Here is a 20,772-nt window from a genome sequence, read left to right as displayed (position 1 = left end):
TGCATGGAGGGAGCCTCTGTTTTGAAAGGTACAACATCCATACTGGAATCACCTCATACCCAGTTATGAGGAAGGCTCCTTCCTCCAGGACTTGCAGGGCTGCTGGTGGAGAGGTGATGTGTCTCCAGCCACTGGCCTCATCTCTCTGCCCCTTAATCTCCCTTATCCTCCTTTTCCTCTTGGAGCAAATCTTCATTCCTACTCCAAGGACACTGACAGCAGTGGCAGCTGGGCCATGGCTTGAAGCTGGGGTCCAGACCCTTTAGGTAGTGCCCCAGCCTCATTCCCCCATTTGTGTGAGAGGCACAGCACGAAGTAACTCCCATGGCTGCAGTGAGCAGGGCGATGCACAGAGGCCCAGGAAGGTGAATTAGCATTCTCAAGATCCTCCTGAAGGGTTGCTTTCTGACAATAGGTCCCCATTTCCTGATCTCCAGAAATCCTGCTGCTGGCCCCATGCAACACAATGCCTTGTATTTTCTCTTTATTAACAAGTTCTTCCTTTCTGCTAGGTGTAAACAAGGGAAAGAGCTGTCCCAGCCTTTGGCACAGCCTTTTGGTGGCTCAGGATCTGCTCTGGTACAGGGACATGGAGAGAAATATGGTCTGCCATGCCCACTGTCCTGGGATGCCCCAGGAGCCAGGCCTGACCTGGTTCTGCTCAGCAGTCATGAGTCATGGGTCCACGGGAGCATCCAGCTGCTGTGTGCCACTTGTGCTGCAGGGATGCCCTGTGCTGGGGTGGGCACAGGAGGTGGGACATGGAGCTGTGCCTGTGGGGTAGCCAGTGGAGATGGAACATGGGTCTAAACCTGATGGTTTCTTCTCCAGGGAAGGCTCAGAGGCCATGCAGCATCTCACAGGGTGATGTGGACAAGCAGGAGGCATCCTTGTCCACTCCAGCATGACAGCAGGGTAGAGAGCTGCTCTTGCAAGAGGCATCTGTACATCCTCTTCCCCCAAGCTGGAGCTGATTATTTGGCCCTCAGCCCTTTTCTACAAAGCACCAGCTCTCCTGGTGCTCAGGTGTCCCTCAGTGCTGGAAAGGGGGTCTCTTTGGTGCCTCTTCACTGCATGGCTGCTACTTCCAGCCCTTCCTAGGAAGGGCAGCTATTAATATCTCAGGCTGTTCCCCTCCACTCTTCCTTCCCCTGTTGAGGATAAACCAGCCTGATCTCTGCACAGGGAGCACTGTGAGAAAAGCCAAAGCCTGGAGCACTGTTTGCTCCAGGCTGGCCAGGGGAGGTAAGACCTCATGCTCCGGTTGGAGACCTTCCCTCCTGCCTGGTGCTTACTGTAAATGTGTGCAAGATGAAACCCCAACCAGAAAGCATTTCCTTCCTGCCTCTTTAAGTGGATCTGCCTCCTGCGAGTGTTGTGAGGGCTGTGGGGAGTTCGAAGAGCTGGTTTTGCCTAGATCTGGTCAGCAGGAGACCACCAGCAGGGTGGGAGGGATGCTCCAGGGCTTTGGGCTGTGGCAGTGCATGATGCATTATCTTATGATGTGAGATCCTGTTTTTGGGGGCAGTGGGGTGCTGTGCCCCAGATGTACACAGTGTCAGGGTTCTGATGTGTTAGCAGGTGGGGTGACACTTTCAGGAGAGATGAAAATAGCTCATCACGTGGGTTTTTCTCAGAAAATGGTCCAGCTGACAGTGGAGCGGGGCTGGCGAGAGGGAAGCCTGTGTGTGGGAGGCCTGGGGAGGCGAAAGGTTGCACTCGCCTCCTTGGCCCAGGGCTTTTGGTGCATTAAAATTCAGTCACTGTGACTTCAGGCCCGTCTCCAGCAACGTGCTGGGACATGTGTCTCAATGGGGGCTCTTGATCCCGGTCCCTGGGCTGAGCTGCAGGTGTCTGGAGCCATTCCCGCTGCAGGCATCTGCCCTTTGCAGCTTCCTCGCTCCGGTTCCACCTTCCTCCTCCTCCTCCTCCTCACCCTTCCTGCCCCTCATGCTCCAAGCTGCTCCCTCCGTTCTCGCTTTCCGGTGACTGCAAACAATGTCCTTATTCACTCAGTGGCTGGGATTTGGCGGCGAGGGGAAGGCCTGGGCGCAGAGGAGGAGGAGGAAGGAGAGAGGCAGAGAAGTGAGTGTGCCTGTCCTAGGCCAGCTGTCCAGCTGTGGTTAAAGGTGCTCTGTGGAGCAGGCTGGCTCTCTGCTCCCCCAGTTTCCTATGGGAATTAGAGCTGTGCACTCCTGTGGTTTGTCCACCTGCCCTGCTGTAGTACCCTCCAAACCCACAGACAAGTTCAGCAGAGTTTATTGGGAATTAGCATCCTGCAAGCATCCCACAGGTCAGGGTGTGGGCACTCGGTTGCTCTTGCAAGGTGAACGGCCCTGAAGGATGCACAGTGCCTATTAGACATCAAGAGGAGCTGCATGGGCTCCATTTGCCCTGTGAACACAGTAAGGCTTTTCACTGCTCCAGCTCTTGTTTAAAGCCACAGCAGCTCAGCGGGTCATGGGGCACTGCTCTGCCTCTGGTGAAGCTGCCAGGCTCCTTCCTGATCCTGCTGGGAATTGGGCAGGGGCTGGTGAGCATTCCAGCCCCCAGGGAAGGGGTGCCAGAGGCTGTCCCCTGCCAGCTCTCCCTGGGAGGCACACAAGGGCCCTGACCAGCCAGGGAACACAAAACCTTGGGGCATGTCGTGGGATTTTGCTGCCCTGCTGCTGGCCCCAGGGCAATGGGCATCTGGGGGCTGCAAAGAGGAGATGAGGGGAGTGCTGAGCCTCAGGCAGGGCAGGGCCATAATCCACTGTGGGCTCAGCAGTGAGCACAGGCTTAGCTCTGCCCTTTGGGAGAGGACAGTGTTGAGACCAGCCCAAGACAAATCAGGGGAAATGTTGTGCCCACAGACTGCTCCCTGCCTGGGACATCTTGGGTGGGTGTGAGCTCCTTCCTACACCCCAGTGCCCCCATTTACAGTGGAGGTTTCCCCAGCTGGTTGAGCTGGACCCATGTTTGTAACACATCTGAGGCTTGTGGTGGTGCAGCCATGCAGTGGCTCTCGGACGAGAAGCATAGGTGCCCAGTATCATCAGAGCTGCTAAACTCTTTATTACTATCTTCCTGTCTTGTGGCTGCAGGCATTTAATGTTGCAGAAGTTCTTTGTTGGGATGGCCCTGTCCCCCAGCAGACATATCCCTGTGCCCTGCCTGGCAGGGTGGATGTGTCCCATGCTGGGGCAGCCACTGGGAGCTGGGGTCAGTGCATAGTCTGCACCTTACTGTGCTCCCTCTGAGCAGGGGGTGCAGTAAGGTGCAGGCAGGGCGAGGCAGGCAGGGTGTGGTTTCCCTGGTGGTGATTTCCTCCCAGCAAGTGCTGTGGATAGCGATGGTCAGGAAGCCTTCCCCCAGCACAGTCCCATGGGGACCAGCTGTGTGCATCCTCCCTGCAATGAGACCTTGCAATGTTTGCTTTGCTTCCTGCAGAGATGTCCCTCCAAGCTGTGTTTCAGTCCCAGTGCATGACCTTGGTACCCCAAACCCATCTTACTTGCCACAATTAGTGCTCAGGAATCACTCTCCTCTGCCTGCAGGGGAGGAGTGCACCCTCTCTCCTGAAGGGAAGTGAATGGTAGTGTCCCCTCCTTTGTCCTTCCACCTTTGGTAGTCCAGCTCCCTTGCAGAGTTGATGCCCATGGTGTGTTTGCAAGCTCCCTGTATGGGAGCAAAAGGGAGTCCCTTTCGTACCCACACTTCATTTTACTCTGTGAGGAGGAGGGAGATTATGTTCATCTGCTGCAGAATAAGCTGGTGTCCATGAACTAGCCCAGTCTCATGGGGGCCTACAGGGTCATGGTGGACCAGCCACTTACCCCAGCCACCGATTAATTTATTAATTAATGAGATGAATTCACTCTCAGCTTGTGCTGGAATAAAAAGCATTTTTAGTATGCGTTTCGCAAACTGGCGACGTGTCTCGGAAAAGACAAACTGGGATCAGAGTTGCGCACAGCCTGGGAAGGGTGCCTGGACAGAGGGAGCCTCGGCTCTCCCAGCATCAAGGTCATGCATGAAATATGAGAAATTATCCCGAGAAATTCTGATCCTGGAGGAGGAGGAGTTCATGACTTCAGAAATGCCAGATTTGGGAGGGGATGGAAGGGGAAGGGATATATTTTCCTTTTCAAAATACCTAAGGAATTCAGCCTGTGCTGCATAGACAATGAGATTTTGCCCCTCGGATCCAGAAGGGGTAGTTCATACCCTTGTGTCTTGTTAAGGTTTTGTTGCCATGGGTGAAAAGCCCTCCCATTCCGCTGCAATCCAGGCACGTACAGTTTTTAAATCACCCTAAAAAAAGAGTGGCTCAAGTATGAGGTTTAAAGTAAGCGCTGCATGTCCTCTATTTTGTCTGATTTCTATGGCTTTAGGTTGGATTTTGGTCACTTTTAACAGCTGTGAGGTGATATTAAATTAACTTTTATATATATATATATATATATAAAAAGTTATTTTTACATATGTTTATATGTATATTTGTGATTTCCCATAATTGCATGATTCCTGGAGTGGAGCAGTCTGAGGTTTGTTACAAAACACAAAGGTTGGCAGCTCTGCCACGGCAGCTGCAGGGCGATGGTACGTGCGTGTCCGGGCTGTTTGGTGCCTCCCTCGGGGGTCTCTCAGACCAGTGGGGCTGCCAGGGTGGCCTCTGCCTGCCTGGCATCTGCCTGTGATGGGAAACCTTGCTTTCCCTTGCTACAGCATCCCAGCAGCATCAGGGAGAAGGGCAGTGTCTGCCCTTGATATGTCAGATACCTGATAGGTATGACAGAGTGGGATGGGGATTTGGCCTCTGTGCCCAGCGGGGGATCCTGTCCTATGTTTTTTACCCACTCCTGTCCCAGCTGGCAGACAGGGAAGTCAGGCTGAGGATGGGGCTGCTCCTGGGGGCCTGGCTAGACTTGGCTGTCCTCCTGGTGGGCTGGTGTGGGCTGGGTCTGGCTGTCTGTGGTGGAGATGGCGAGTCTGTGGCAGGGAGGGAGGTGTAGGGAAGGGCTCGGTGCAAAGCTCGCTGTGTCCTTTGGCTGCCCAGCATGGGGCGTGAGCAGCTCAGCCTGCACTGCACGACCTGCCCAACTCCCACATTCAGCTGGCCTCCTGCAAGCAGGGATGTTGGAAGGAATCTCTTTCCTTGGAGCCCAGGAGCAGGCTTGTTGCCTGCCACTTCTCAACCCACCTACACGGGGCTGTTTTCTGTTTAGTGCAATACAACAGTTGTCTACCTGCTCCACACTTCTGCCTGGTGCTTGACCCAAAACCCTGTCTGAGACCCTAGAGAAACCCCCAGCAGCTCCACACTCAGGCCTGGCTGTTGGCACAGGACCTAGTTCCTGCCTTGGTTCTCCAGGGTTCCAGCAAGTGGTGTTGCGGTCACTCTCCAGAGCTCAGTTCCCACCGTGTTAAACCTGGGAGTGGACTGCAGCCTCCTGCTGCTGCAGCAGCACAAAAAACAATCATTTTACAATGAAAAAATGAGATTCTTAGTATATGCCTCAAATCTTTCTCAGTGTGGATGCTTCCAGTGATGCCCGTGGATGCTGCAGGCCCCTGTGTTTCTGTAGGCATGCGCAGCAAATGTCCCCCCGTGGGCTGGGGGTCTGTGTTGCTGTGACTGCCTCTCAGCCCTGTTTCAGTGGATGTGCTGTCTGTGTGTCTGTCTGCATGGGCCTGGGTGGGTGCACACATGTGCATCCTGGGCATGCATGTGCAGTGTGCTGTGAGTGGGAAGCTGGGTTTTTTTAGCTCCTCGTTATTATTAGTGGTAGGGGCCCAGTGACAGTAAGGCTGGAGGTGCCTGAGACCTTAAGAAAAACAACAGGAGGGAGGAGGCTTCGCATTCCTGCTCCTGAATTGAGTCGGAGGTGACAGCCTTTCCCTGCAATGCAATTAATCCCGGCAGCGCCTCTGCCACCCTCCCCCTCCCGCCTCGTCCAGGAATTAATTACTTGATTATAAATTCCCAAGTGGCGGTTTATAATAGCAATAATCCCCTCGAAATTCATTCTTGCTGCCGGTTTCTTTCCATCTCGCCCCCGTCACTGAGTCTCGAACGCCGCATCTCCGTGCCGGGTGAAGCCCTTCTCCTCGCCCCGCTGGTGTCCTGGCTTTTCCACCCAGTAAACACGAAGGGCAAATATTTGGAGTTGATTTTGAGGGGTGTTTTGGGAAGCCATGCTCCTGCTCACAGGGATGGAGCCTTTCTCTCATGGGCAGTGGGTTTCTCCAGGCTGGGAATCATGCAGGAGCGAGGCGCTCGCGCTGATAGCTGGGGATAAGGTTTTGTCCCAGTTATTTGGTGGATGGCCCAGGCCCAGCCCCAAGGAGTGGGGCTGGGGGCTGGCAGTGTGGCGGAGGGAGGCTCCTTTCCTCCTCACTCTGTCCCTCCAGATTACGCTGACGCTGGCTCTGGGGCTTGTCAAGGAGGCGGGGAAGGGAGAAAGGATTTGGCGTGGCGTACGGAGCGCGAGGGAGGTGGTGATGTCTCACAGGAGCCTGCTGGCGATGGGTGATGGGCCTCAAATGGTACTGCCTTATTGGGGGATGAGCCTCTCTGCGTGCCCCCACAGTCCCCAGGGCTTGGCCCTGACCCAACCCCGCTGACCAGGCTGCAGAAATTACCTGAGGTGCTGCCCCATTCAGGGGACCCAGCGCAGCCGATAACACAGCCTGGCACAGGCAGCCCCTCTGCCATTCCTGCCATTGAAATAACCAAATTTCCAGCTCCACAAGCTACCCGGGGGCTTTCAGCCTGGCAGTGGCATCCTGCTGGGTAAAAGCACCATCCCTCCTGAACCATGTGGGCAGAGCCAGTGTGGGCAGCACTGATGTTCACTGGCACATGCGGCCGCTGGGCTCTGACGATGCTGCTTTCTCTCCTCTCTGCAGAAGATGCTGATGAAGCAGCAGGACCGCCTGGAGGAGCGGGAGCAGGACATCGAGGAGCAGCTCTACAAGCTGGAATCAGACAAGCGGCTGGTCGAGGTAACCAGTGCCTCACCCTGCCACGGCCAGTCCCAGGGACTGTCCCCCTGTGGCACAATGGGGACAAGCTCGTGGGACACAGGGACCAGGTGGGCAGGGAGGAAGACATGCAGGGGAGGAGTAGCTGGACAGACTTCCAGCCTCCATTTCAGTGTCATCAGTCATCATTTTGGAAGAATAAAATAAGTGTTTGGAGCTGCTCTGAGGCCTCATGGGCCCTGGGTTGAGTTGGGAGACGAGGAACAAGGTTGCTCTTAAATATCAGATGGCACGTCCTGCCTCAGCTCAGCACAGCCTTTCTCAGGAAGGGAGTGCCTGTGGTCCTTAAAGCCCCTCGGTCTCCCAGAGCATGAAGGCAAAGGCTCTGGAACATGAAGTGTCTCCAGCCTGGGATGGGGCCGAGGATGAGGATGAAGGTGGGAAAGGGCATGCAGATAGGGATGGGTGGGATTTTTCAGGAGAGCACACTTCCATTGGTGGTGTAGCAGGTTGTTCCTTGGGATTGGGTCTCTGGAGCTGATCCCCACACAGACCCCAGGAAGTAAGTCCAGGAATCTGCTGAACCGATCAAACCTTCAGAGTGCCCCTGTTGGGTCTCTGGCACGTAGAAGTCCTCCCATGTGGGAATTGACAGCAGGGTTTGAGCTGTCCGGGTGTTGCTGGAGAGCAGAGCTGGGGTGCAGCTTTCAGGCTGCATTCTGTACTGAGAAAGGACCCAGGTGTCCTGGAACAACCAGGAAGAGGTCAAAGAGCACAGAGCACTGACCCTGCTCTTCTCCCCAGGAGAAGGTGAACCAGCTGAAGGATGAGGTGCGCCTGCAGTACGAGAAGATGCACCAGATCTTGGATGAGGACTTGCGGAAGACCATGGAGATCCTGGACAAGGCCCAGGCCAAGTTCTGCAACGAGAATGCAGCCCAGGTTCTGCACCTCAATGAGCGCATGCAGGAGGCCAAGAAGCTTCTCAGCTCTGTTCAGGTCATGTTTGACAAAACTGAGGACATCAACTTCATGAAGGTAAGACAAGCTGCCCATGCCAGGGTGGGACAGGGGCTGTGGAGAGGCTTGGTTGTGTGGGAAGAATTGGGTATGTGTGGGGGGTGGTGGGGAGCAGGATGGTGACATTGGCAGGGCTGGCTGATGTCTCCCGAGTGCTCAGCAGTGGAAGAAGTCGAGGAGTGAGGCAGGCTCAGTGCTGGCCTCAAATGAGGAGGTGCCACAGCTGGAGATGGGGCTGGAGCAGCCCATGCAGGGGAAAGGGGGCTCAGTGCCCATGGTCAGACTGTCCCCTCCTGGGGGGCCATGGAAGCTGACACTGAAAGGGGGGCATGGCCACTATGGCAGGGATTGGCCTTACTGACCAGAGCTTCTCCTTCCACTTCTAGAACACCAAGTCTGTGAAAATCTTAATGGACAGGTAAGCGCTGCGGGACAGACGTGTTTGGGGAAAAGGGTGTGTTCATGTCCACAGGGGTGGCAGCAGCACAATATCCAGAGGAAGACCAGGGCCAGGGACGCTACAGGGTTTGGAAGAGGCATGTGCTATGCTCAGCTTCCCTGTCTCTCTCTGTGAGGATGAAAAAATCCCCTCGTGCAGCCATTGAATCAAGTCCTCCCCGTGGACTAGGGGATGTGCTTGTGGAAGAGCAGAGGATGGGACCAGCAGGGTTGGGATGCAGAGCTCCATCCAGCTCCACTGGGCAGGGAGTTAAAGGCAGCACTAGCAGAGCAGAGATGAGCTGGGATGGCCATGCAGTGGGGACATGGACTGCAGGAGGTGTGCCCTGGCAGGGGACATTCAAGCAAAACTGGACAGGGAAGGTCCTGCCTGCCAGAGACAGCCAGCTCACTTCTGTCCTCTACCCTGGGGAGGGGGTTTGGCTCCAGGAGTGCATGAGGGGAGGAGCTGTCCCTCTCCTGAGTTCACCCTGTAACTCACACCTCTCTGCCTGCCATCCCCAACAGAACTCAGAACTGTACAGGTGGCAGCCTGCCCCCACCCAAAATCGGCCACCTCAACTCCAAGCTCTTCCTGAACGAGATTGCCAAGAAGGAGAAGCAGCTGAGGAAGTTGCTGGAAGGTGGGTGAAACCTGAGAGGTCTAGGGGCATGGAACCTCACTACTTCCTGTATCCATAGCTGGCTGCCCTGCAGATCCCAGTACAAAACGGTGGGGAGAGCTCTTTGGGGCAGGGACCCCTTGGAGCCCCTCTGCAGTCAGCAGGGAGAGTCACCAAGCCAGTTCCCGACTCTCCCCAGGGCATTTTCCTTGTCTTGTGAAATAGCTGTGTTCTGGGGTTACACAAAACCCTGAAATACAGAGCTTTTGGGGGTTTGGCCATTGCCAGGAAAAGTCAGTGGAAAGATGGGGGTCAGCATGTGGGCAGGGACAGCCAGGGACTGGCATGGTCCCACAGCCCCCAGCCAATGCCTGGGAGCAAACCACGTCCTGTGGAGCCTTCCCAGTCCTCTCCTTGGGGGACTGGTGTTTATCCCCCAGGCTGTCCCACTCTGCTCCTGTTAGGGACTGTGTTCATGAGCTGTTTGCAGAGCAGTGCCCGGGGCTGCTCCGAGCCCGCTGCCAAGGGCCCGGAACTGAATCTGCAAGTCCACCTGCACAGGGCTGCGTGCATGGTTTGCCACTGCACACGTGGGGCTGGAACGTGGGTCTTGGGGCCGGAGCACCCCGGAGCTGCGCCACGCTGTGCTTAATCCAATCCCCCTCTCCTGTTCCCCTCCACAGGTCCTCTGAGCACCCCCGTCCCCTTCCTGCAGAGCATCCCCATGTACCCCTGCACCGTCAGCAACTCCGGCGCGGAGAAGCGCAAGCACTCCACCGCCTTTCCCGAGGGCAGCTTCCTCGAGCCATCGTCCGGGACTGTGGCGAGCCAGTACATGAGCCAGGGCTCTTCGGCCGGCGAGGGGCAGTCCGCACAAGCCATGGTGCCTTGTAGCTCCACGCAGCACATAGTTGGACTTCCTAGCGGCCCGCAGCCGGTGCACTCGGGCTCCGTCTTCAACCCATCTCACTACCCCAACACCACGTCATCTCAGCAGTCCGTGCTCTCGCAGTACGGCGGGCGCAAAATCCTCGTCTGCTCCGTGGATAACTGTTACTGTTCCTCGGTGTCCAACCACAGCGGGCACCAGCCCTACCCGCGCTCGGGGCACTTCCCCTGGACAGTGTCGTCGCAGGAGTACTCGCACCCGCTGCCGCCCGCCCCCGCCGTGCCCCAGTCGCTCCCGGGACTTGCCGTGAGGGAATGGATTGACGCATCCCAGCAGCACGGGCGGCAGGATTTCTATAGGGTCTATGGGCAGCCCTCGGCCAAACACTACGTCACCAGTTAACCGTCACACTCTCTGGAGAGTCCTGCTCGATGACGTGTTCAGAGAGAAAAGTCTGGTTTGGTTTGGCTTTTCTTTTTTTTTTTTTTCCCTCCCCTTTTAAATCAAACCCAGTTTTTTCCCTGCCTCACACCCCTCCAGGATTTTGGGGAGGGTTGTTCTATCATATCTCCTTTTTTTTTTTTTTAATCCTTTAAAAATGAAATAATTTTTTTTCATTTTAATGCCTTTTTTAATTTAATTCTGGAAGTCCTTCCTGCCCCTCGCTGGGTAAACACGAGGGAGAAATTACCGAGAAGAAATTGATGGGGATTTCAGTCGGACATCTGGGTCTGTGCGTTGTGCTCTTCCTCGCTCCTCTCTGCCTTTGGAAAACTTCAGAAGGGACAATGGCACCTTCTCTCTTTATATTTCTCCAAGTTCATTTTTTCTGGTTTGGTTCAGTTTTTCCCCTTTCCCCACCCCTTTCTTTCCCTTTTTAAAAAGAAAAAAAAAGAAAAAATCTATCATTGATTCAGTATGAAATGATACTTGTAGATTTTGGGTTTGTTACTTTTTATTTTTAAAGGCTGATTTTTTTTTTGTGTTACAAGGCCACTTCTCATGCATATTGGCATTTTTTTCCTTCTTTCAGAGATTTGTAAATACACAATGGCAGGAAATTTAATGCACAAAAAAAAAGGGAAAAGAAACTTTACAAAAAACCACAAATAAATAAATAAAAAAAAATCTGTTCTAGTTTTCAGGAGGGGAAGCGTGACCAAAACGCACTCCCCTCCTGCATATCGCTGATGCAACTTCCTGTAACAAGCACTTTGTATAAAAAAAAGTGGACTTCCTGCTATAAGGCACAGGTATTTATTCTGTAACCAATTTTAGACACACACACACACACACACACACACACACACACGCAAAATATTCAAATAAATGTGATCACTTAGTGCAAATGCCTCGCTCTGCTGCAGCTCTTCCTCCAGGAACGCCAGCTCCGGAGGGAGGCTCCGACTGCTTTGGGCAGGAAACGCTGCCCAGTCCCGCAGGGCCTGGGCCATGGCGGGGGGTTCCAGAGGGGCTCTTGGGAGGGAGCAGCTCGGCCATGGGGCAGCAGCGGGTCCCAGGTGCGGACAGGGTCCCCTGCAGTGCCCAGGCCGTGTCCCAGCCCCGTGGGAAGGGCTCTCCACCAGCTCCCTCCCAGGCAGCGAGGATGTGAGTCAGGCACGGAGCCGGCCAGGCCGCATCCTGCCCATGGGCTCCAGAACAATCCCCATTGTGGGATGGGGACTGGGCTGGGGACAGCAGCAGCTTTCCTGACTCTGCCAGCATCCACCATTCCAGCTGTGCTGCTGTCCGGGAACCCAGCCCTTAAGCCTTCATCCCCACCTAAAGCCCCGCTGCCCCTGGGGCTTTGTGGGTGCTGGCAGCACCCCGGGCTGGTTTGGGGACCCTCTGTGCCCAGCCAAGGCTGGGAAGGGCAAGGAGGAACCTTTGTCCAGGATGTGCAGTGGGAGCCTGGGCTGGCCTGGCTGGGGCTGTGCAGGGGTGATCTTCATCTGGGGAAAATGAGGCTGACTTCATAAAACAGAGCAGTGTCCTAGAGGCAGGAGGGGTTTTCCACTGCTCTCTTCAGGTTCAGCTTGCTTTATTTTTTCCTTGGTTGCAAAACATCCCTGGTTTAGTTCCAGTTTGAATTCCCCTTGTGCTACTTTAGTGGGAACTGGGAAGGGGAGAAAGTCTCAGTGAGCTGAAAGAGGGGAACAGTAGGTTCAAGGGAGGGGGACCCTCTCACTAACTCCTCCCATTCCATTCCAACAGAGGTGGCAGCACAACCCTGGACAAGTTCCCAGGCAGTGCTGGGTTCGGGGGCCAGTATCTCTTGCCCCTTTGTGTTCTTGTACGCACAGGCTGCAGAGCCTGGCAGCTCAGCCCTGCCTGTCCTGCTGGGTTCTTCTCAACCCTCTCCTGCTCGGGCTCTTCAGGAAACCCCCCATCCATTGGGATATTTGGGGGTTTGCTTCTCAGTCAAAAGCAAAGCACTCCAGGGTGGCAGAAGGGAGCAGGATGCTCTCAACCTCCACAGAGATCCCGTGATGTCTCCCCTCCACATTCACAGGGCCGGCTGCTGGGGGGTAAAGAGGAGCCCTGGGTGATGAGGATACAGGCCAGATGAGTGACGTCCCTGCCTGTGGAGGAGGGTCCCTGATGCGCAGCCTGGGCCGCCCCCCACCGCAGGGCACTCCCCAGCTATGGCCCCTATGCTTGGTGCCTCTAGGTTTGACTGCCCAGCTGTCCTCCTCATCATCATCAAACTCTTCCTCCTTGGCACAGCTGCCTCCTCCTGTGACAGCAGCAGCAGCTGCCACCCCAGGCATTAAAGCACCTGTCACCTACTATGGGGGGACACAGGCACAGCCCCCCCCCTTCAGGGTGACCCCCAAGAGTTAGGACTGCCCCCACCATGGGCCACTCTCACCCCACACCTTCGCTGGAGGGATCAGCCCCAAAAGAGTGGGTGCCCATACCGAGCAGAGGCGCCACAGCCCCTCTCTTGCCCCCCATCCAGGAAGAGTCCCCTGGTGTCCTGGGTGCCTCAGCTTCCAGGACCATCAGTGCCATCGAGCCCCATGTGCTGCTGAGGGCGAGGAGGAAAGCAATGGCCCCATGGGATCACCCCATGGAGCAGCAGGAGGAATGTGTGCCCGTGGCTGTTGGGATATTGGTGTCCTGGGAGGGGAAGCGCTGAGGCTCAGGGGCACAGCGGGGTTTTATTGATGGATGGCTCTGTCCGGGGGGTGGGGAGAGCAGGGGGAGCAGAGGCACATCCATAAACAGCTCGAGTTGTGAATGGAAAGAGACGGATTAGGAGCCAGGTGAAAACATGTCACACGGCGGAAAGAAAAATGAGCAGCTGGGCGAGACCAAATTGGTGTCTGATGAAGGACAAGGGGCCTGGTGGAAAAAGGATCCCGGAGCTGGCAGTGCTGCACGGGGGAGGCTGATGGGGAACAGCTGGAGCTGGACACGCACATCTGGTGGAGCAGGGTGGGGGGGAGGCAATGGCTGCCGTAACCACCGTGCCACCGGCCTCGGCACGAGGCTCAGCCCTCGGATCGGCACGGCAAGAGGGGCTGACGCTTCGCTTTCAGGGTGATCCTGGGAAGGGGCCACAGCCCCGTGGCCCAGCCCTCAGCAGGGATTTACCTGGTGGGCTTTACGGTCCCCTGTGCCAAGGGGTCCCCAGGTGGAGGAGCCACTGCCTCTTCCTCCATTTGCATACATGTAAATAAGCAATCAACATAATGAGGGCGAACGCAAACCAGGCTTTCAGTTTTCAACCCATTCCTATTTTTAACCTTGGAGAAGGGTTTCTGCAGGAAGCTGCAGGCCCTGCCTGGTACCCGTCAGCACGTCCGGCTGTGTGGGTGCTCACGCTGATCCTTCACCCCGAAGCACCACTGACCCCACTGGGTCAGTGCCTGTTGTGCTCTGTTCCGTTACCAGAGCAAACACAAATCCCAATCTTTGTGGAAAGATGGATCACACAACATCACACCCTGCCTCGCAGGAGCCTTTTTGGGCAGCTCTCCCACCCACTGAGCCCCAGGTCCCGCTTCCAGCCAGGGTGTGCACCCCAGGAAAGCCCTTGCTGCCTTGGGAGAGAAAGCCCCATGCTTAAACATGAGGGTATATTTAGACGGTGTCAATTTAAGTTTGCACATCAACCTTATAAATATGAAAGCCCATCTCCACGAGATGTTTAAGATACCTCATCACCCCTTGGAAAATATGCAGGAATATTAATTAGTCAGATTTGGGTATTATCTCATAATGAACAAGTGAAAAACTCACTGCCTAAGATGAACCACTGGAGTTTCATTGGGTTTTGTTGCTTTCTTCTTAGAAAAGTGTGTTTCATTTTAACCCAGGCTGGCACAGGGGCTAAGAGAATGCAGCCATGCCGGGGCCAGCCACTGTGGGACACAGCAGACTACTCTTTACCTGAAGGGATCCTAAAAGCTGCTTGTTTTACACCCCCTGATTTGGCCCCAGCTGGCTGCACTGCCTCTGGAGACAGAGGGGCAGGGATAGAGTTGGAATCCTGTCCCAGCTGCTGTATTTTCCTCCAAGATGGAGGTGGAAAATACAGCCCCACTTCTCAGAAACTTGATTTTTTGCTTCTTCCCTTCCTGCCCTCAATCCTTGCCTCCTGCCCTCCTGCTCTGTTCCCCTGGCTGCTTCAGTCCCTCCAGCTGGGCCAGGATAGGAACTTCCCAGTTGCTGTAGAAACCCAGATGAAGGACACACTTCAAACAAAAATGCCAAACAAGAAATGGCTTTGTGTGCGCCCGGATGGCCGCTTTTCCTTGCCAGGATGTGGTGGCTTTGAGGCCCTTCTTTGGGGCACCCTGTGTGGACAGGGAGGGCTGCAGGGACATGGGAGTCTCCCTCGCAGCCCCGAAAGTTTGTGTTAAGCAGTGAGCAGAGGCTGGGGGTCACTGGCGACTGCACTTCCAAGGTGTCCATCACCCATGGGATGCTGCACAGCAGCCACTGGGGTTTTGATATTCTTGCCAGCTCTGGCACCATCTCCCCCTCTGGTCTTATGGCTGGGACCCCAAGGGACATCACCACCATGATTTGCAAGATTTTGGAGTGGTGGAGCAGTTTCCAGCTGGCGGGAAGAGGCTCAGGGCTGAGAAGGGGCAGGCGGGCAGAGGATGGGGACACCAGACAAGCCTCAAGGTCGAGGCTGGATGGCCTGGATGGCGGGCCGGTGGCAGAGCCGTGTCCCGCGGGCGCAGGGCAGTGGCACCAGAGGATGGGATGGGATGGGGCCGTGCGGGCCCCCCCGGCGCGTGGCGGCTGGCGGGGCCGGGGCGGCGCGTGGGTGCGGGGCGCTGCCGGCTGCCGGAGCTGCCATTGTTTGCCTTCAATCAAGATGTTTCAGGCAGAATCAAAAGCACCAACTGGGGAAATCATCATCACAAAAAATCTTGCGCCTGCAAAATAGGTCAAGTAAGACTCCAAAGAGAGAGAGCGTCTGATCTGCATTGCAAGGAAGAATAGCAACAGCTGTGATCTCCAGTATATATGGATGGGCTGGGGGGGGATAAATATATATATCCATGCATATGTATAACCGCTTACAGCTGTTGGGCCGTATGTTCATTAGGGCCAACTGTTTTGGAGGCAGAGGGATCAGCGCTAATCGGGAAAGGGAGTTTATCATCACATTCAGAGGCAAAAGTGTCAGGAGCAACTGCAGCCCCCCCGCCCCGCAGCCCACACCAGCTGTGCCACGCTGAATGCACCCAATTCAGGGCCCCTCCCAACCCCCCCGGGCTGTGAGAGCTGCAGCTCCTGCCCCAGCTCCCAAAGCAGCCGCCAGCCAGGCCCAGCTCTCTGCCCAGTCCCAGACCCGAGCGCTGTCCCCAGGTGCAGAGAGGCTGCCATGCCCATCTCGCCGTACCCCAGGGCAGCTCTCCATGCCCCTGCCACCAACACAGCCCCTCACAGCAAGGCCCCTTCGCTTATCCCTTCCTGGCTTTGGCCTCACAGGTGCCAGCTATAAAAATGAACCCAAAATACATATAAATCCTCCTGTCTGACATCAGGGAGGGTGATGGAGCCAGGGCAGGACAGCTGGCTCAGCCACCCCAAGATGCTGGGCTTTGTCTTGTCAGTTGGGACCCAGCTGTCACAGGCTGAGGACAGCACAGTGATGCTCTTGGCAGGGGGGAACCCACTGTCCCCAACAGTGTCCCCCTCAGCACCCCAAGCTCCTGCCAGACAGAGAAGCATTAAAGCATGCAGGCTGTGGCTCCCATTGGTAGCACAAATGTTGCAAAGCCAAGCAGCAAGGACATGTTCTATTTAAAAATATCTCTCATCCAGGTGATTTACTTGCAGGGCGTTCCTGCCAGCTCCTAATGCAGCTCGGACTTGGGGCCTAACCCACCTGCCAGTTCCCCTTCCTCTGAGGGTTATTTACTTGAGGCTGTGTTTGGCTGGCTGACTGTGCCGCTCGGAGGGCTGCAGCTCAGAGACAGGCGGTCATGGAACGTTGCAAGCAAAGAGGATCCTTCCAACCCTTCCTCTTCTGAATGTGATTTTTTTTTCCTTTTCCCATTAAAAATGATACAGATACTCACGTCAGTCAGACAGATACATAGGAAATGCAGAGGAGGCACCCCCCACCCCACGCTGTTTCCAGCAAGCCTTTCACAGCATCTCCCAGCACGGGCACAGCCTGACCACAGCTTTAGAAGTTTTGCTTCCAATTGGTGCTGGGAAGGGAAATAAGTGAACAGATTGCAATAAAAAATCCAACAAGCCCAAATTCAGCCAACTGAGCCCGAAGCTGCCATTTCGGCAGAAGCCAATCACGAGGCTGCAGTGCGAGCTTGTTTCCACTTAAACAAAACAAAATAAAATGAAAAAAGCTTCAGCCAGCGCCTGGGTGGGAGCCCAGGTGGGTGGGCTGGAGCACGGCCGTGGCCATCAGTCCAGCTGCCCCGCTCCAACGTGTCCCAGCTGAGCACGGCCGGGCTGGGAATGCCAACGCGGCGAGAACACGGAGGCTGAAATATCCGGCTCTGCGGCCACAGAGCACTCCTCTGCTCCGATAAAGGCGGGCGTCCGGGGCTGCGAGGCCATAAACAGGGAAATACTGGTCAAAGAGGAACAAAAATCTCAGTGTTTTTTTCTCCTGCAGGCTGCAGATTATTATTTTCTTTTTTTCCTCCTCCCCACGCCCAATCCGCTCGGTTCCTTGTCCTTTCGGGAGCACTAAATTCATCATGCGGATGTAAAGCGGGGCTTGTGCGGGGAAGGGACCCGCGGCTCGCTCCAGCAGACGCACGCAAGGTCACACGCAGCCTCCCAATAAATTACCACATCCCACCCCAAACAGCAGCAGGAGAGGGGAAGCGCAGCCATTCGGGGCCCGGGGGCCGCAGGGGCCGATACATAACGCTGTGACAAGTCGAACAACTCTCAGGGTGTTCACTTGCCAGAGAAATATTTTTCACATCCAATCCATTAGGCAAACAAGATGAAAAAGTATTTCCTACTTTCCTGAAAAAATACCAGGACTGAGTATAAAGCGTGCCTTAAAAAAAAGAGAAAAGAAGGTAAAGTGTGACCATCTATAATGTTTTTTTTCCAGTGGTTCTGACAGCCTTCCAGGCATCCTGACTGTGACTGTGCAGGGAGGAACCTGATGCTTTTAAGAGTTCTAACAGTTTCTTGCTTTTTGGCCCATCTGGGTGTTGCAGGAACAGTAATGAGTCAGATTAGCTGGAAAGCAACAGATTTGCTTCCCTCCCTCCTAACCCCCTCCCAACCTCATTTCACCGAACCAAACCCAAAGAGTTTGCTGCTTTTCTTTTTCCCCTTCCCTTTTCCTGCCAGGTCAGTAGAGAACGTGTTTCACGACATGCTTTTTTTAACCTACAACACAATTTTTGAAAAAAGAAGATCCTCCCAGAGTTTCCCTTTCTCTCTGGCTGACTTCTCTGATAGTTTTAGAATACTGAAAATCCAAAGGAAAAAAGGCTTCTTCAACAGTTTTGATCACTTCTAGTACCACCAACCATTTCTGGTGGTGTGACTGGAGCAATGGAAGAGCAGCTTTGTGACCTGACTGGAAGCTCCTTGGGAAGAGACAATCCTGGCAGAAGATGAACCTGCTGAAGAAAAAAAGATCACCCCCAAACACCAGTTGTCTTTCTACTAAATTTTAATTTATTTCTTTTTTTTTTTTTTTTTGACAAAGACATCTAAATTATACACTGAGTAACAACATGACCAGATATTGCAAATATCCCTTTTTGGTGAAATACAAAAAGGGAACATAAAAGAAAGAGCTTGCGTGGACCTGGCCGGCCCAGGGAATGCAACAGCCGCCATCTTTTGCTTTTGGAGAAGAGTGAGCATGTCGGAGTGGGCTGGTCTCATCCCAGTACACTTCATAAAAAGAGTCTGGTGACCAGTTATAGTTTTGACAGAGGGAGAAGTCATTAATCTGCAAGAAACATCATAGGTAGTGGGCAAATGGGAGAAGGTTGCAAGAGGCTTTGGCAAGCATCCTCCAAGGGCAGGAGAGACATTCTCCAGCGAAGCTGCAGCGGAGGACATGGCCACAGCTGGGGAGGACATGAGTCCCCACACCCCACTCACATCAGAGCAGGGGCTTGGACTCAGGTTTTCTGACATGCCCTTGGAGAATTTCACTTCTCCGGCACCTCTCCCCTCCAGGGAACGAACGGGGCAGGAGCAGGAGAGGCTTCTTTCATCTATCGCAAAGGTAGAACCAGATTTAATGATGTGAAAGTGAAGCACGGGAAGGGAATTAACCCCTGTGACAAACGTCCCGAGGTCTGCCTGTCACTCGGAGCCTTTAAATCACGGCTGGGTTTCTTCCTACCACAGGGGCTCAGCTCAGCCGCGGGTCACCACGGCGGGAGGGGTTTCTCGGGCTGCGTTAGGCGGGAGGTCAGGAAACAGGAACACAACGGTCCCTCCTGGCTAAAAAATCCAGGAATTGATGGGACGTGTGGCAGAGCTCCCCCCATAGCAAGGAGCCGCCTGGTTCCCCCCGCCTCAGTTTAAAGGAGGGCGAAGCTGACAGCGCTGGAAGGACAGAGCCCTGCGTGTGCCACAAACCAGGGCGGGGCTGAGGGCTGGCAGAGGGGCAGCGGCTGCACTGATCGCTGGCAGGCGTTTCTGGCCGGCCCCAGACACTTGTCCAGGTGGTTTTCAGCCAGGTGCTGCCCAGGGCAGAGAGCCCTGCAGAGGCCATAGCAGATGTAAATACATTCAGATAAGGAGGAGCAAGTGAACAGAACCTCAAATTCTTACACATTTTCACCAGGTTGCACAGAGAAACGTTTACAATACAACAAACATTTACAGCCATCACTGTAGGATGATATACTTAAGACATGGTCATTTTAACTCCCCACCTCCATCCTCCCAGCACAGCTCACTCTATCACGGTCTTCCTCTCTTACCACCTGGCACGGGAAAACCAAATTAACTACTGGGTTACAGGTGACACTCTGGCAGGTACAGATGCAAGCAGCCAATATGTGTGGCTACAAGTAAACATAATGAATGAGCCAGCAAATGTTTCTGGATCCCGAGTTCAATAAGGCAATTTTTCCTTCCCAACTAAAGTGATAGGAAAATTACTACATATTTATTTTACACATATTTCCAAGTTTAACCAACATGAGACTTTAAAAAACCACATTACCCTCCTGGATTCTTTTCAGCTCCAGGAAGCCAACTGTGGAACTGGTGCAGTGTCACAGACTAAGTTTTCCACTGCTAAAAGAGTAAGGAGCAAGAAAGCACCAACTCAAGTCCCCTGCAAGTGTGAAAGATCAAAGCCTGAGCTCCAAAGGGTGCTCTGCCCTGTCCTGCCCGGGCCAGAGAAGAGATATCTGAGCATTTCCCTCTGCATCTGCGGGCAAATGTGTCCCTCTGCAATGTGGGCAAATCCAAAGCTTAGGGACTATCTGTCACAGAGCTCTGCCACTCAGCCAGCACAAGTCTGCCCACAGGAAAGGGTTGTAATTCTTTACATTGCTTGCATCAGGCAAATGCATTATTTGCAAGGAAAAGGTGATGCTGGGATGAATTTCTCCTCCTTGGACTGACCCAGGAACATGCCATACTCAAATTTGCAGAGTTCCCGATAAGCCTGCGCAGCTGGGGAGTTACCGAGCAAGCTGCATTTAAATGAACATCTCATCTTATGACTCCTTACTCAATCCATGCAAAGCCGGAGCTGTGTCACTTTGTCATTAGCGATTGCTTAACAGCTCACTTGAGCCCGCTCTTCCCCCCCACCCCGCTCCCCGGTCGTCTGGTTTTTAAAGCAAGGCTCTGCTACTCCGGCATGCGTGTCCTGCCTCCCTGCTGGAGACAGATGCACTCGGAGGGTGCTGACTCACGGACACAGGCAGATTAAAGTTGGATTGCTAAAGCAGTTGCTGTCCCAGCTGTCCCTGTGCCCCCAGCCACAGCAAAGACAGCTGAACTACACACAGATCATCCCTGAACCACTACTGTACATCCTGATGTATGGGGGGACCTGGAATGTGCCCCAGATGATTTTAATATGCCAGGCTGTAACACACAGACAGCCAGGGGCTGCTTCACGTACAGTGCAGATGTTTGTGCCGTGAGGTGGAGATGTCCAGGGGAAGGGAGGAGAAAAGAGCTGGGAGCGCCAGGGGTGTCAGCCGTCTGCCTGGGTCCATGAGTCAACTCGCTGAGGCGTGGTAAAGCCACATGCTTTAGTACATGCAGCTCTCCCATCCTGCGCCACCGTCCGTCTCCAGGAGGTGGAAGGGGTAAGGCAGTCCCCAGTCATTCTCTGGCCTTTCGCAGGCAGGCAGCAAACAAAGCTGGCAAGCAGGGCAG

General features: G+C 54.5%; 1 protein-coding gene across 1 annotated transcript in view; it reads left to right on the top strand.

Moving 5' to 3' along the window:
• Positions 1–11,288, top strand: part of TRIM8 (tripartite motif containing 8) — a 29,948-nt gene extending 18,660 nt beyond the window's left edge. Inside the window, exons 3-7 of the mRNA XM_063163308.1 lie at positions 6,895–6,990; positions 7,774–8,007; positions 8,376–8,407; positions 8,956–9,071; positions 9,734–11,288. Coding sequence (XP_063019378.1) covers positions 6,895–6,990; positions 7,774–8,007; positions 8,376–8,407; positions 8,956–9,071; positions 9,734–10,341 — 1,086 coding nt within the window. The 3' untranslated portion in view covers positions 10,342–11,288. The remainder of the gene's footprint in view (positions 1–6,894; positions 6,991–7,773; positions 8,008–8,375; positions 8,408–8,955; positions 9,072–9,733) is intronic.
• Positions 11,289–20,772: the final 9,484 nt, after the last annotated feature.

Source organism: Melospiza melodia, chromosome 9 (genome assembly GCF_035770615.1).
Source record: "Melospiza melodia melodia isolate bMelMel2 chromosome 9, bMelMel2.pri, whole genome shotgun sequence".
In the NCBI taxonomy this organism is placed as follows: Eukaryota; Metazoa; Chordata; class Aves; order Passeriformes; family Passerellidae; genus Melospiza; species Melospiza melodia.
Note: the sequence above shows the minus strand (reverse complement) of the source record. Positions and strands in the feature narration are given on the sequence as shown.